This window comes from Tribolium madens, unplaced genomic scaffold (assembly GCF_015345945.1).
Source record: "Tribolium madens isolate multiple individuals breed KSU strain unplaced genomic scaffold, Tmad_KSU_1.1 Scaffold_20;HRSCAF=117;Tcas5.2_LG4, whole genome shotgun sequence".
NCBI classification, from domain to species: domain Eukaryota; kingdom Metazoa; phylum Arthropoda; class Insecta; order Coleoptera; family Tenebrionidae; genus Tribolium; species Tribolium madens.
In genome coordinates, this window is record NW_025400985.1 from 9,056,510 (window position 1) to 9,073,898 (window position 17,389).

At 31.9% G+C, this 17,389-nt stretch overlaps 2 protein-coding genes across 2 annotated transcripts in view; one reads left to right on the forward strand and one right to left on the reverse strand.

The window, feature by feature from the left end:
- The window catches only part of LOC123004903 (serine/threonine-protein phosphatase rdgC), a 28,341-nt gene extending 19,223 nt beyond the window's left edge, over positions 1–9,118 (reverse strand). The window contains exon 1 of the mRNA XM_044398422.1: positions 9,036–9,118. The gene's annotated coding sequence lies outside the window, so the exon portion shown is untranslated. The remainder of the gene's footprint in view (positions 1–9,035) is intronic.
- Positions 9,119–14,005: 4,887 nt separating this feature from the next.
- On the forward strand, positions 14,006–17,328 carry LOC123004899 (N-acetylgalactosaminyltransferase 6-like). The gene is made up of 10 exons (XM_044398414.1): positions 14,006–14,393; positions 14,445–14,517; positions 14,570–14,714; positions 15,287–15,453; positions 15,503–15,691; positions 15,741–15,918; positions 15,965–16,193; positions 16,235–16,456; positions 16,508–16,762; positions 16,813–17,328. The coding sequence occupies exons 1-10, from the start codon at positions 14,250–14,252 to the stop codon at positions 16,984–16,986; spliced, it is 1,776 nt and encodes a 591-aa protein (XP_044254349.1). The 5' UTR covers positions 14,006–14,249; the 3' UTR covers positions 16,987–17,328.
- Positions 17,329–17,389: the final 61 nt, after the last annotated feature.

Consider the following 17,389-nt stretch of genomic DNA (forward strand, 5'->3'; position numbering starts at 1 on the left):
GTTCCAGTAATCGGATTATAAACATAAATAGGTGTCAACTGATCTTGTGCTTCATCTCTGGCTTTTTTGTGCTTCACTCGCTTCAATACCGAACACATTCCCGAGTAATTACGATGCTAATTCACCTCGATTTTGCGGAAAATTGTGATATGCATATATTACTCTGAGTGTAAGCTTTAATTTAAATTTTAATTAAAAATTTCTGTGAATGGGCTAAAACAAAGCCAAGTCGAATTCCGCTCTCGTTTTTAAATTGAGGAAAAAGACTTCGTTTCTTGGCTAATTTGGTCGATTTATTACGATCGAAAGCAATCTCTTTACTCTAAACGAATATAATTTTCTGTTATGAGTCAGGATGAAGCCGAAAGTTTAACTTAGTGAAGGATAATAAAACGTAACAAAATTTATACATTTTGTTGCCGTAATATATTTTATATCCTCTCGGGACAGCCACAGCCCTTTCAGCCAACAGCGCTTTTATTGGACAATACCCAATGAAATATTCTGCTAATCTTTTGTACGCACAGATAATGTTTTTTGCTTCGGATGGCTTATTTACTTAAGCTAAATAATTTATGAATATTTTTTTTGATTCTCATTAAGGAAAGATTAATTGCTGAAGGGCCGCTGTACCGATTGTCTCTTTTATCTCAAAAAATATTCCCCTATAAATTAGCACCAATACATTTTAAAACTCAACTTTTATTCAAATTATCTCATTGAATTAAATCAATAAATGCAGTCGGAATAATTTCAAGTTATCTTGAAATACGGTGGCACTGACTGCATAATCTATAAATATTAATTCTGCATATTTTAGTTTATCATTTCAAAACACTAAAATCTGCTGTAACACAACAAGAATTTTGTATTTTTTGTGTCTAGCGGTCATTTTACTTTGACAAAATCTCCGCTTTGGTGTTGCAAATTTTTATTGAATTATGAGTCAAAAATTAGGCTTGTGTTCGTTAGCAAAGTCTTCTAATGGCGTAATGAAGTTTTGAAACATCTCTTGTTACGGTCGTATGTGCCTAACTTTGCTTATTTACGTATCGTAGCCGTGAATTCGGAATTTTCGGCGATTAAAATTAATGCAGAACAGTAGGGAATTGATTGATATGAGATGGTAAATTAGAAAATTTGACTACGGCATCACAAGTTGGCAATTTAATTAGAGTACGATGAATGATGAGTATGTTAGACTCGTAACATTTGCAAATTATGTCGTCTTGAATAGACGCCGACAATAAATCAATCATTCGTGATCGTAATGAAATTACGGTATTTTTCTGGTGATTTTGTAGCGATTAGTGTCAAATTGAAATTTTCGTCACGTAACTATTTTAAGACAAATCCTTCATAAAAGTGGGAAAACTCCTCAGATAAAGCTTCAGAATTAAAGCCAAGAACGAATGGAATACTGAGAGGGTTTGCGCCACTAAATGTGAAGCTTCATTAAAACTAGGCGAATTAATTTCAATGTAAGTTGAGCGGATCATAGAGATTTGGGCGTAACCACAATTTAGAACCAACAAACTTGTGAAATTACTTATGTTTCATGTATTAGAATTGAAATCGGGTTTGCTAATTAAGTAATGGACCGTTATCAATTCTAATTGGACTATTTTCAAGAATAAGCAAATAATTTCGTTTGTAAACATTGTTAAAAGAGACACTTAGTTGGCATTTTGCAAAACTGACAAAAGTTTTTAGACTAAATTGATGGAAGAACTAGGGTAACAGCTTCACAAGATACTTTATTACCAGCCATAAAATTTTATATTTGTTTTTTGTTTTTCTATCTACGAAGGTTCGTTTAGTAATTCCAGTGCGGATTCAGTGAAAGAAGCGTTGGGATCCTACAGAGCTTTATATTTTATTGGAAATAATAACACGTCTAAAAATCGGTAGGTAAATTTATCTAACAATTCTTTTTATTTAGTTTTTGCAAAATCATTCGATAAATGATAATAATGAATATAAATATAATGTTATGTATTGGTTATTGTCAATTGGATGTGAATAATAAAACAATAATTGTTATTATAGCCCGCAAAAAATTGAATCTTAAGATTAAGATTCATTTTGGAATGTTTTCTATTTCACTTTGAATTAGAAACCACAAAATGCATTGTTGCTAATAACTTGGTAGTATGTACAGGGTGCGCCAGAACTCGCGCCCCAGAGAAAATTTTCAAATAAGGTAAGATACCAGGAATATGAAAAAAATGTTTAAAAAATTCTATCTGTCAAAAAATTTTGACATTTATTTTTTGACATTTAACATTTTTTTATGCCTATTTAATGATACTGATGATCTTGTATATGTTTTTTTACAATTATTTAGTAAAGGTACAAAAATTTTGCCAATAAAAGCCACAAATAACACTGAACAGAGTTACAATTTAGCATACAGCTTTCTTGTTTCCTCTTTTAATAGCCTGTAGCAAAAAAACTTGGAAAATTATTTTTCCAACAGAAATAAATAGAGTCAAAGTGCAAACTTTAAACCCTCATAACTTCGAAATTTTTATAGATACAATGTTTTTAGCATTTTTTCCATGTTCTTGGTATCCTACCTTATATGGCATTTTTCTCTGGAGCGCGAGTTCTGGCGTACCCTGTATATTGGTTATAATTGGATAACATCGGTTTAATCTCATTATTTTTCAGAATGAATCTCAATGTAACTTGATTTAGCAACTGAGCCAAATTCAGGAAAAACTTGTGTTTATAAATATACAGGGTGTCAATTTTAAAACTTGCAATTGCCAATATCTCTAGAACTAAAAAAGTTAGTGAGAATCACTCAAAACCGTTTCGGTGGTTTTTAGGGGGAATCAAAATGGCATGGTAAGTAACGCTCCTCCACCCACCCTTCAAGCCACAGCCACCTTAAGTTGAAAATTTTAAATGGCACGACCCTACTTGCGATATATCGTTGGAAAGCCCATAACAAGCGCTTTTCAAAAATGTCATACAACAGCCTATTTGGTAAAGTTATTTTTCCAATTATTCAAAAACGAAGACGTTAAATTTTCATTTTTTTACTAAATTCAAGGGTGGGTGGAGGTGTGTCACTTATCATGTCATTTTAATTCTCCCTAGGAACCATCAAAACGGTTTTGAGTGATTATTAATAACTTTTTCAGTTGAGAGAAATTGACGATTGCAAGTTTTAAAATTGACACAGTGTATGTATTTCTCACCATAGAAAATTTTTCGATTTATGTATCAAATTCTATCTACTCGTAGCTCAAAATGTTTAAGTTTTTAATGGAGTAATTATTGAAGAAAAAAATTACTTTATGAACAACGCTATTTTTTAATTTTGTTTTTTATAAACTTACATGTAAATGTGCACTCATGTGTCTGCTTACGTTTACATTTGGTGGAAATTGTTTTTGTTTGTGGCACTTTTTTTTTCTTGAGTGCCTATAATTGGTTTGGTTTAGGCCTCGTTCCTTGTCGACCAAGAAACCTAATATTCATAACATTTTTTTAAATTAAATAGAAATACCGTTGCGTCGGTTATCCAGTTGTCGGAGATGTAGATTTTTCGGATGAGAGATTATTACAAATTGGAGGGGTTGTTGAAATGGGGATAAATTTGCATATATACGTTATAAAAGACTCCGGTTGTGCTTTTGGATAACTTGATAGATCTCCTAATCCTGTAATACGATGTAGGTGACGTTTATGGCAACGTTATAGCATGAAAATTTTATCTTGGAGTGGAGATAAATAACGGAATAAACGGAATCACCGAATTTAATAGGTGCCTTTGCTGCTTTTACTGCATTATTAAAAACATTTCCTTGCCAATTACATAGCAGAAATCATTTGAAACAACTTGAGTCAATTAATGAAAAGTAATAGAATGGAATAATGAATTCTTAATAAAAAAATGTGTGAGTAATAAAACCCACAATTGTCGTCTTTTATTTGCATACTGTCATATTGATTTTTATTATCACTTCTATAGTCTTCTGTTCTCGTAAAATTGAACTACTATAAAATGACTTTAGTTTTATCGGTCTGTAAGAATTTCAATTTTATGGAACCCACAATCATATTAATATTACAGTTTTTATTACTTCCTCATTTTTTTACGACTAATAAGAAATAGACCTTCTATAATCACATTGTCAAAAAGTTAAATTGTGTATTTAGAATTAATATCGGGTGCATTTTAATAATATATAATTATGAGGCGGAAAGACGATAACAACACACTTGTGTGCCAAGATTTAACAAAAAAAATATGACTTGAAGCAATTTTTTATCAAAAAACGAGTCGGCACTGCTTAAATGGAACCTAACATTTACTGGTAGCATGTGCAAGTCACGCGGGAATTAATCCTTGGTATTTTCAGTTCAGAGTCGCTGAATCAATCACTAAAAGTATTTTTTTAATTTAACGCTACATATGTGCAATTTATTTTTGCTCTGAAGAGAGAGCTAATCGAAGTTATAAAAAAAGTCGGAAGGGTGATTACTTGATTAGCATTTTCAGAAACCTGTTTTTTGGGCAATATTCAAGAGCACATAGTGGAAAATGAAGTTTAATTCAACATTTCTAAACACGTCCTAGATTCTAGACAAAATAATTCTTGTCGACTTTTCTAATTCAAGCGAACAAATCTAATTATACTGGATTTATTCAAGTTGGGATTGAGCTTTGAACTCGTGTGTTTTCTAAATGTGTCTGTACTTAATGGATCACGTTCATGAAAACAGTTCTGTAAAACAATATTTATTAGACTCCTGAATGGTTCTCTTCACTAAAGACAACATACTCGTCTTGTCATTCACCCAACCACTCCTAACAAAATAGACCTTGCCCTTCGGTGTCGTCACAGTAATTTAGAGTAGTTCTAGCGCCCTTTATCTCTTTATTGGCTCTTTACAATGTTAAAAAGTCGATTAGAAGTAGGATAAGGGTTGAGAACGTGCGTTAGCAACTCCAACAAATCACAGGTTTGGTCACAAGTGTTTTCGTGGTCCAGTAATTTATGATAAGTGGATCCAGAAATAGGTTGCCAAAAATGGTCGAATCTCGATGGATTATAAATCATTTCAAATATATGATATAACCTAGAGAGAATGCAAGTGATTAAAATTGTGCTAAAGTAAGGTGAAACGACCCATACTTGCAAACTCATCAAAATTTTAATATTACTCTAATTTATAGACGTACATACTGCATTCGTTCATGTAATAATAATCTCATCCGAATTCTCTCATAGATTTGTTTGAGATATTTCTGAAATTGTACTACTTCTTCTTGGATCCTCTTCGTATGGAACGATGAATAATAAAAACACGATTAAACCCGTCACACCAAACTTTTATTTAAAACACAACGCGTTTCAACCACAAAGTGGTCATCCTCAGGTGGGAATAAAACTAACAATTTTTTTTGGACGGAAATCATAGTTAGTTTTTTTTAAATTCAAATTATGTTAGAAATTAGTCTTTAACTCAGCAGAGCCCCAAAAAATTTGTTTTATTCTCACCTGAGGATGACCACTTTGTAGTAGAAACGCGTTGTGTTTTAAATAAAAGTTTGGTGTGACGGGTTTAATCGTGTTTTTGTAAATTGTACTGGTTTCGTTTTTGATAAAATCCCAAATAGATGAGTTATAAATAACTTATCGTGTTCTGAAACTAATTAAAGATAAAAAGTTTGCTCTTGGAAAATTCAAAGCTCATTTATTTTGTGCTTTCCGACTGAAAAGTTCAATAAAATGTTGAAACCGCAGATTTTTCTCTACGAATATTTGAATAACGCTTATAAGCAAAATGTGAATGAAACAACTAATTGGCTTCAACTTTATCAATGCTTTTATTTTTAGATTGGTGATTTGTTTATTCGGTACTCAGTTGTTGTTACATAAAAAAATCTAAAAGTATTTTATGATTCGCTTATTCCGCGAAAGCACAAAAACAAATATTTGTTATTCCAAATTCAGCTCATGTTTAAATTGGTAGCAACTTCCTGATTATGCCACACCAAAAATTATTTCGCTCAAAGCTCACAATTATGCCAAACGCAATATAATATTTGCACAGCAAATAGTGTTAGATATTGAATCTATAATTACGGACAAATAAAATTATTATCAGGAAAAATTAATATTTATTTATGATTGACAGCTTTATAGAAAGCTGTTAATAAGAAATCGAAACATTTTATAAATAAAACAATTAACTTGTCTTTCTAGTGATGAGTAAGATTATTATTCAACCCAGGCAGAAATAAATATCTAATTTCAGAGTGTGAACAGACAAGCCTCTGTTTTAGTACCAGAAAAATTCAAAAACTTTGTCACATTATTTATTTAATTTCACCTAAAAGCAGTGACATATTTAAAGTCCCCTATTGAAAAAATCCGTTACACCTGACAACTTTCGACGCTTAAAAGTTGTAGCGTTCGCTGAGGTTGATTTCTTTTTATAAAAAAAAAATCCTTCTTGCGTGAATTGGGACGTTATACGAAGATCCCTTTTTACCAAACGCCAACTCCAGGAGAATAAATTGAATCAAATATTCAAATTGTAGACGCTATCTCAAATAATCCACCATTTTGCCATTTCATCGTAAAAACTACATTATTTGTTTACGTTTTGCAATTTAGCTATATTTGATTATTTGTTCTCAAGTTGTCAGCACTGTATCCATTTAACTTTCGAAAATTGAATTCGTCGTTCAGATACAAACATACATTTAGCTGTTTTCGTATACGAAGGGAATGCAGTTTTGGAATAAATTTCATTTAATGTAATTATGGTTTTTAGATTTAATAGGAGACTGTGTATACGTGTGTTGCGACTAAACGGTGTCTATTTAATGGATTAATTTAGCTTGTTATATAGATTTATGAATTATTTAGTAAGTAAATATTAATAGCTGAATTGTTTAGATATTCAAGCAGAAAACACCTGCATTGAGAAAAACTATAAAACCGAAGTCAAATAATTTTTATGCTTGACATAATTTTAAATATGTTAAGACCAAATTTTTATGTAAATCCATGCTAAAAGGACTTTGGTAATCCTTTGTGTCTGGATAGAAACGTGCTTCCTGATGGGTGAGCAACTTACTATCTTTTGAGAGTTGTAACTTTGTTGAAATAAGAGTGCTCACAAAAATGTTGTATATAATATGGCCATATTACAAATATGTGATTTGTTGTATTATATTGCTTTTTAGGTTGGACTCATAAAATACGGATTTGTCAACACTGAAATATATCGTCTAGTTATTGTCGAAATAGCAACTTGTTTGGTTCAAAGCCATTTTTGAGAGAAATTCTTTTTGATACCGGCTCAATTAAAAAAAAATGTGGAGTTTTATTCAATTTCAAAGTCAATTAAATACAATTCTATCTCAATGTTAACAGGATGTGCTAAAAACACTCCGTGGGTGTGGAAAATTTTGTAATCGGATAATAGCACAATGCGTTTATTCTGTAACAAAGTCTAAGAGGGGCCTCATGGTTTTGAAAAGGCCTAGTGACGCCCCTGATTCAAGCCTATCCATCCACATAATGAGTCTCTTCTATCGCAATCCATCTGTATGTATGCCTGCTTCAAAGGCAGAGATAATTTATTTAAGTGAAATTTAGGCGTGTCATAAAACTCACGTTAAAACACGGAAATTTACATTATTTATTTTTAAAGACAAAGTGCGATTTGATAGGGGGAAAGTTATTTTGGTGGAATACAAAATTGAGAGTTTATATGGAGAGTGCGTCTGAAACGCGTTTATCAAAATAGATGTTTCGATTCCGTTGGCAAAAATTAATTCGGGAATGGAATTATGCACCGGTTCAAATGTGCGAGAGTTTAATATTCGCAATAAACGATCGGTTTATAAGCGCTGCAAAAATGTAACAACTGGGTTGCCAGTTGTAATACATTATTTGGCAAAAAATTGTTACAAACTTGACCTTGACCCTTTCTTAAAGTGGTCCAAGCTTTGATGGTAAACATATTTCCTAACAGCTTACATAGATATTTATATTACAAAAATTCGCTTTTATAAATTTATACCTTGTCGATAAGCAGTCCTGTAAAAATATTCATCACATTTATCTTTTCCAAGGACAGCTGGAAACGTTTTAGGCAAAAATTTCATTATATGTGGGATAATTTTTGCAAATGGTTTGTACGTACTACAATTTATTTCAGTTATTTTTCTAACACCGCTGCTTGAAAATAAGCAAAATTACTCTTTAAGCTTGGTAAAAATTACGACAAATAAATTAAGTATTACATACCTACACATTTCTTTTAAATTTAAAATTACAAAAATGGAGTTTGCCTCGGAATTGATTTTTTTTTACGATATAAGACATTTTATAAGAAAGCTTTTACTATACACAACCCATTTTGTTTTGTTTGAGTTAAATTTGATCGATTGCAGAAAAAAGCTTTTCATCTATTTATTCGAACTTCTTCAATTAAAGGACAGTTCTTTTTCTTTTTAATTTTTAATAATTTTACATAGAATAAAGAAAAATCGTAAAGACATCGTTTAGGAATTCGTCTTAGCCAAAATCGATGTTCTGCCAATGAATGCTTAATATAGACAAGCTTTTGTCTACAGCTTTATTGTAAAAAATATGTTATAGCGTCAAAAGCTGATATAAAACAATATCGAGCTTTTAATTATTAACACCCACCTAAAAAACTAACGTAAACAAAAAACTGACGAATGTTCCACCAATATTTATTGGTGAAATCAATATTGGCCTTACGGCTAACAAATTTCAGGTGCGAGTTATTACTCAACCTAAGACAAGATGCAGTGTCCACTAGAAAATTGGGCGGGTATTTCTAAATTTATACCAAGTGATCAGCTGATTGTACGATATTTTTAAAACCGAGAGAATTGATCCGGTTAGATTTTCATATTAGGGTCAATTTTATTATATTTAGAAAGAAGTTGGAAAAAAGTTATTAACCTAAAAAAAATTCATCAAAAGCTCGCTGCTTCTGTTGTCAGAAAAAAACTATTTAAAGCTTACCACGTGATAACCGATGTTAGAAAAGTTGTGTCACGTCGTATTTGTAAGATAAGACTTTACGCGATGCTGTTGGCTCGCTAGACCACCGACGCTAACTGACGCTTTGCGTCGTGACGCTTACCAACTTTTTAAAGCACTGCGGCGCCTAACTAGTAAGCGCAAGCGTTCCAAAATTTTCACTTTTTACCTACGCTTGATCGATAAAACAATCGATATTGAGATTTATAGCAAAGCTGAGTGTCTTTTTCTCAAAGCAATTCCTACATAAAACGCCAATTTACATTTAATCGCATATTTTAGGATTTCCCGATAAACATGGAAAATTAAATTTAATAAATAATGCGATATCCACAACATATTTTCAGTTTAGCAGAAGAAAACTAACTTTAAGTGCATTTAAATAATTTTGTTTGACATTTTTTTGTATTCTTATTACCTATAAACAACGACACCAATTGAGAATTTTGACAAACATCTTGCTTTCAAGCTGTTTCATTGAATTTACCAATGCGTATTTTTATTATGCCATCATAGGAGAGAACAAAGTGATTCAAAATATCTTTTAATGAATTTAAAATCGTCGCTGAAAAGGAATTAAATGAGAGGAAGATGTTATTTATGAATTCACAACTTTATAGCTTTACTGCAGCTAAATCGAATTTGTTTGTGACATTTGCGTGGCCAAGCAAATTTAAGTCAATAATGATCGTAATTAAATAATTTTATGGAGCCTTGACAAAAACATTGCTGCAGTGGTCATGTTATTCTGAACAAAGTCGAAATTTTGAGGTCTTTGCTATTACAAATTACAATTGAGATGAATGGCTGGCCTTTTGTAAGTGGGGTATATTGATCGAAAATAGGAAGGTGAAAGGAAACATTCGAGTCTATAATCTATACGAAAGGTGATACATAAGTGTTCTTCCAATACAATAGGTTCTAAGTACACAACAATGTGATTGTTCGAGTTGAACAATTGTAAATAATACAATGTGAGCCAAATAAATTTTAGTAAAAATTTCAATTACAAATGAATTCAGCGCCTACACTGATAATAGACAATAGGGTAATTAAAGGGATCGCAAATGCATCAAGTTTTACGCATTTGAGGCTAAACGGGTTTAGACCTATCCCTCTGACTGTCCAACAGAAAAGAATAAGTGATTACTAAAAAAACTACTACAAGTTTCGTAATTCGGTTTTAATTAAAATACAATTCACGAAGAATAATCCTCTTACTGCATAATATGCACGAAAGATAAGCTCATATACTATGCAAGTGTGCTTCTCTGAGAAATTCAAGGTACTCTCAGGTTTTGGGTAGGTATTAAAATTTAATTCGTTGCGAAGTTCAGATACTTTGGGATAGTAACTCTACTAGTTTACACGTGGTTTACACTGTGATATTTAGAAGAAAAGTTTATAAGTTGGTGGAGGTGACCGGAACTAATTAGGAAAAATAAACTTTGCTAAATTTAGTGTTTATTTTATTATTGTGTTATCATATTTTCATGTATGTAACATACTATGTGTCGGAAAGTATGAATAAATTTTTATAAATTTAGAAGATAAAACTAAAAATAGAATTGTCACTGCTGATACATGGACATAAATCGATGAGACACTTTATATTGACATCGACACTGAAACATAAATCTCGTAATAACAAAACTTTTTACATTTTCCACATTTTTATTGCTGTTGGTTTAAACAGGAGCTGAAAAATAATAAAAAAATTGTTATAACACGAGATTTGTTACCTGAAAATCTTTAATAAAAAACCGTTATTACTTTTTATAACAAAATTTCACCAAAGTTTCGAAAACATACTTTTATTCCCAGTTGATTTGTATCACAAATATCGAAAATCTCATCTACGAACTCCAAAATGGAGGATGGAACTGTTTATTATTATTCATATTTTCTTCGTATAACGATTTTTAGCTTGGCAAAAGTTTGAAGAAGTAAAACCATATTTTTATTTTTTGATATTGGAATTTACGCTGATTTATCAATTGCGAAAAACGGAACACCTAAAAAGATTATAATTCGGTCAATGCTCGACCGCATTAGAATATGTGTGATTTTCTCTTGCGATCAACCTTGAAAGTGATTATTTTTTATTTAATTTCAACAAACGGAAATAATGAAAGAAACATCCGTTTCTGTATTTGGCGGTTGCAATTGCAGCTTTTATTAATCACACATGTGATCTAGTATATAACATTAAAATATTTGTTTCTTTTTCGTAATTGTTTAAAATTGAGTAACAAAGTAATTTATTTTCCAACGAAGCTTCTTTGTTCAACGTAATGTGAAGCCGTGACACGTTTCCACATCTGTTGCGATTATACTCGTATGTAGACATGAATGAAAAATAAAATATTTTTAAATTCTAAATGCACGACTCTATAAATAAATTACACTAAATATAGAGCGTAGGTAGGTAGGTACGACAGTGGAACTTCATAGTACATATCTCCATTTATCATCTACACTGTGTATTACCTAAATTATTTTTCTTTTATTCTGGAATTGCGAGTAAGTACATTTTGTACTACATTAGAAACAACTCTGTTTATTTATTTTTAATAAAGAACTCTCTGTTAACACGAAGTGTCTACTTTAGTGTAAATAAACTCGTTAAAAGACGTAAATAATGGAATGTCAAGCCGCACTACACTTCACGTCTTTTAGGTATTTGGAAAGAAAAAAAAATGTTTTAAAGTCTAAAACTAAGAGACCACAAAATAAACGTTTGTCGTAATTTTATTGGATACTAAATTTATGTGATAAATCTGAATCCTTTGGAATAATTTTACGAAAGATAAACCTAATCTCCTGCAATTTAATGGTTTTAGACATCCTTGAGAAATTTTATCTCTCATGATGCGTACCCTATGTATTAATACGTTGACATTAAAAAAAAATAACGCAAATGTTTTTATGATTTATTTGTTGAATAAATAAAGAAAAATAGTAGATTATGTTATTAGGAGTAAAAGTGATTGTTTATGTGGCGAAGCTGAACGTTTATTTTTCCGAACGGAGTGAGGCCAATGGATTCAGCTGAGCCACATAAACTTAATTTTACTCCAAATAACATATACTATTTTATCTGCAAACGATTCAGATGGAGAGAAAAGAGCAACACACCAATAATCAAGTAAATCACCTCAATAATCAGGACGCTTTGCAATAAAATCATAACAAACGTCACGCGTCAGTTTCGGAATTTGTGTTGAGATTTCGAAAGTGTTGATTGATTTAACTGGTGAATAACTGGTGTAGTTTATAGTGCAAAATGTCGAATGCTGATAATCTTCCTTGTACCTCTCCATAAAATGCTGAAAAGCGAAAGAGACAAGAAAGAGACAACAGTGGTAAATGTCAAAGCAAGTGTCAAGTAAAAGTGAAAACGCCAAGGCGTAAAAACAGTGTTTTTACTCCATGTCTGAAAAGTAAAATTTTTATCTGTCATTTAGTCATAAATGTGGTCACTTTTGTGACGTTTGTGGATAAATAGGTATATTTTATCCACAATCACTCTATAAAGAGACTTTATTCCACATTTTAGATGTGTATAAAGTACCACTTTATCCACTTGTGGAATAAAAGTTACTTTATTCCACTGTTAGTAACCAGCGCACAGCGTAACAGCTGTTTAACCGAAAGCACATTTGGCGTGACGTTTAAATGTCAGTTTAATTTTTAATTAAGTTTGGAATAATTTGGGCCTGTGATTGTGGGATTGTGGATAAAACGTTATATTGCAGTCGTGTGTTAGTCGCATTTTATCCACTTAAGAAAATTAAAAAAATAATTCTTGCGTGGATAAAACGCTGTCTAACACACTCAAACTCAAAAACACAATAAATAACTATTATTCTTCGACACTGTCAAGATTTACGGTTTTTCTCTCGTGTAAGGAAGTTTTGACAACTGTTTGGCATTTCTTAATACGAAACGTCAGATTATTGTTAACAGATTTAAAGCAAGTTTAAGCCTCATGGAGTCTAATTCAAAGAATAAAATGTATTCAATTCGTTTGAGTGTAAATCGGACGCTTTATTCCACCTCGTGGATGAAATTGAATAATGCGTCCGATTTACACTCAAATAAATAAATAACTATTGTTGTTAAAATGATTATTTGAGTACAAAATATTTATGCGTTGACCACTAAGATTACAATCCAATTTTTTTGGGATATACAGGGTGAATATAAAGTATGGAACCAAACGGTTTTATTTTTAATCATTTGCCTCCAGAAAATAATAATTAATATAAATTAAAGTAATATAAAAAATCTGATCGTATTTTCAGAACAAAATTTTGTTTTGTTTTTGAGTTATGAGATTTTTTTTTGTCAAAATTGCAATTTATGTGAAAACATTTTTTTGAAAAAATTAAATATAAAGCAGGTAGTTGTAATCTTTAGAGTATAGCTTTTATGAGAAAAATGATTTTATAGTGGGTTGCTATTTAAAAAAATATTTTTTTTGTAGAACTCAAAAACAAAAGCAAATTTCGAAAAATTTTATTCTTGTTAAATCATCACATTTTTATAGTACATTATCACTCATCAATTAGTTTTTTCAAAAAATAAATAGTTTAAGCAAAAAACGTTTGGTTCCATACTTTTTATTCACCTGGTATGTGTGATTTTCTAAGTAGAATAAATAAAGCCTAGACCTTTACTAGGTATTTTTTATCACGTTAGTTGTAGATATTAATAAATTAGGAAACTATTAATTATTTGATAATATAATTTGACTTGGGCTGGAGCACTACTATTTATGTCTGTTTAAAATAATTAATTACACAATAGATAAGAAAATTTATCAATTGTAGGTGGATAATAGGTAGGTACATAATCATTGTCTAGCAATAGGGGCAAATTTTTGCAAAATAATGCTCCATTACACAATTTGATTCCGTGGAAACGTGTTGGTGGTCTTGTAATCATCTCTTATTTCCTTTTCCTTTGTTGCAATAATTGCAACTTGCAACAATTGAACGATTCGCCGTTGTTTTTGTTTACTTTCGAAGGTGAACCGGTTGACAGTTGCCGTCAGTTCGTGCACGAGTGAGGTTATGTTATCGTTTAGACCTCACCTGTACCTGTTTCAGTATCATTATTCTTAAACCATTTATCTTTCTTATCAGTGCCAAATCCGCAAACTAATCACAGAAACATGCCAACGTCGATAAAATGAAACGTAATCTGAAGACGGTGTTCAAGTTTTTCTTGCTTTCAGGAACGACCGTTGTGTTCACGGTTTTGCTATTTCGAATTTTAAAAATTCGATCAACGTTTGAAAGCCATGAACGAGGTTTGCCTTTAGAACCACGCGAGGTGAGTGGCTTTTATTATTTCATTCAAATATCCTTTATTTGTTATCTTTAGGTGAGGATCATTAGCAATGAAAAGATTGATTGGCATGATTATGATGCCATAAAAAAAGATTCATTGAGGAGAGGTAGGTATTGTTTTATAAGTATGATTGTATAAAATATTGTTTTTTTATTTAGGTCCTGGTGAACAAGGCAAAGCTGCTTATCTTTCTGCAGCAGAATCATATAATTATGATAAGTTATACAAAGTTAACGGATTTAATGCTGCCTTAAGTGATCAAATTGCAATTGATAGATCTGTGCCTGATATACGTCATCCAGGGTACTTAAAATATTTTTTTTATTACGGGAACACAATTACTAAAAGAGGAAAGACAATTTCCATAAAATGCTATATAAATCAAGGTTGTGACTTTGCATAATAACTTCATTCTAACACGCCGGAATTGTTATAAGAATAACAAGTTTTTGTTGAATGCGCATATTTAGTGGTTTTGTTCCACTTTTAAAATTATTTGCTTTTACTTGTTGAATGAATTAAATCATAGTTAAAGTACTGAATGAGATCAAGTTTGATCAAAACACTTTCACTTCAATTGTTTATTGATAGAAGGAATTTGCTTTTTTGTCAATTTCAATTTAGTGAAAGTTGTATACCTTTAGAAGCATTTTACTTGCTAGACCTTGAACGATATAAAATGATATTGTAGTCGTATGCAAAATTTTCCGTATTTATATTTATAGATTGAATTGTTTGTTCCCTTTTTTAATTTTTTTATTTGTTCAAGTCATAGTAGCCTAGTAAAGTAGTAAACGCTTCCTTAAATATAAATGAAAGAGTCATCTGTATATTTTCTCGTGATTTATTTATGACTCATCCGATAAACGTTTTAGATGTAAATCAAAAAAATATCTCAAAGATCTCCCAACTGTTAGCGTCGTAGTTCCGTTCCATAACGAGCATTGGACAACCCTGCTTCGAACTGCTACCAGTGTGGTAAACCGATCACCCCCACATTTGCTCAAAGAAGTTATCCTAGTTGACGATTGTAGTACTAAAGGTATAATGGAGTGTTCAGTCTGCGGTCCGCTTCAATATCTACATTCTAGAATTTAGCAAAAAACCTCTCGACGATTACCTCGCCGCTAATTTAACAAAAGTTCGGGCAATTCACCTGCCGGAAAGAAGTGGTTTGATACGGGCCCGTCTCGCAGGTGCCAAAGTGGCAACAGCTGATGTTTTAATCTTCCTGGATTCACACACTGAAGCTAACATCAATTGGCTACCGCCTCTTCTAGGTTTGTTAACAATTTCTTCCGTCATTTTTTGAGACAGTTGCGTTTATAGAACCAATCGCGCAAGATTACCGGACTTGCGTTTGTCCATTCATTGACGTAATCCAGTATGAAACATTTGAATATCGTGCACAAGATGAAGGGGCAAGGGGTGCTTTTGACTGGGAGTTTTTCTACAAACGTCTTCCATTGCTTCCAGAAGATTTGGAACATCCAACTGAACCGTTTAAGTATGTTTGTTGTTTTTTATTTTTTAATTTCTGATTGGTGGGTTAGGAGTCCAGTCATGGCTGGAGGTCTTTTTGCAATCAGTAGGAAATTCTTCTGGGAGTTGGGGGGTTATGACGAAGGTTTGGATATTTGGGGGGGTGAACAGTACGAATTGAGTTTTAAAATATGGCAGTGTGGGGGCTTAATGGTAGATGCTCCTTGTTCAAGAGTTGGTCATATCTATAGGAAATATGCTCCTTTTCCAAATCCGGGGAAAGGGGATTTTGTCGGAAGGGTGAGTGAGTTTGTGAAATTTGACTAGATTGGTGGGTTTAGAATTATAGAAGAGTTGCTGAGGTTTGGATGGACGAATATGCCGAATATTTATACAAACGTCGTCCTCACTATAGAGATATAGATCCCGGGGATTTGACAAAACAAAAAACCTTAAGAAAGCAGTTACATTGTAAACCATTTAAGTGGTTTATGGAAAAAGTTGCCTTTGATCTACCTCTGAAGTATCCTCCTATTGAGCCGGGAGATTTTGGAATTGGAGAAGTAGATATGACCTTACTTATATTTTTCTTTCCTCAATGAGAATTATTCCAGATAAGAAATATAGCAGCTCCTGAATTATGTGTTGACTCAGGTCATAAAGATCGCGACCAAGTTATAGGCTTAGCCGAATGTATCAAAGGAACAAACAAAAACGGCGAACAAAATTTCGCTTTGACTTGGCACAAAGATTTAAGAATAAAGGGTAAAACTTTGTGTTTGGACGTTTCAGATCCTAATGATAAGGCAGATATTGTCTTGTATCCTTGTCATGGATCTCAAGGAAATCAGTATTGGAGATACGATGTTGTAAGTAACACTTTAAGAAACCTTTGTTTCAATTAAATTTGTTTTTTTAGGAAAAACAATGGTTTTTGCATGGTGGCAATCCGAGGTGTTTGGATTGTGACCTCGGCCAACGTCGCCTCTATGTCACTAAATGTGACGAACAATCGAAAACTCAAAAATGGAGGTTTGAGAATGTCAATTTGACCATGATAGCCGATTGGGAAAATGTCGGTGTTCGCTTCTAGCGACGTACTTAATGTAAAGTATTATGTGTGTTTACCTACACCTTCTTTGGGATCTTTTTTCCTAAACGCTGAAAAAGTGATTTTTATTTTTATAATTTTGTAAAAACCCATGTAGGTATACATGTCCTTACGGTGCACATTCGAATTCGAGGACCCTAATTGTTTATCAGTGTTTTCCCCTTGACGCTGCTGTGATATTTAGCGTTTATTTTTACAATAAAATTGTTGCCATATTTTGCGAAATTACATGGAGTTATTTAAATTTGATACCTTTTATAGGCGGAATTCTTTGTAGGATTGTTGTCAAATCCGATACATATTTAAATAAAAATATCCACAATGTATACTTCTTTTATTTTCCTAAAATATAAAATTTAGAAATTGAAGTAAAATAGCAACCACT

Excerpts from the sequence above, each read along its gene's own strand:
- LOC123004899 (XM_044398414.1), top strand. The coding sequence starts at position 14,250 with ATGAAACGTAATCTGAAGACGGTGTTCAAGTTTTTCTTGCTTTCAGGA. Across the intron at positions 15,454-15,502 it reads TGACGATTGTAGTACTAAAG|AATTTAGCAAAAAACCTCTC; the intron begins GTATAATGGAGT and ends TCTACATTCTAG. Across the intron at positions 15,692-15,740 it reads TTGGCTACCGCCTCTTCTAG|AACCAATCGCGCAAGATTAC; the intron begins GTTTGTTAACAA and ends TTGCGTTTATAG.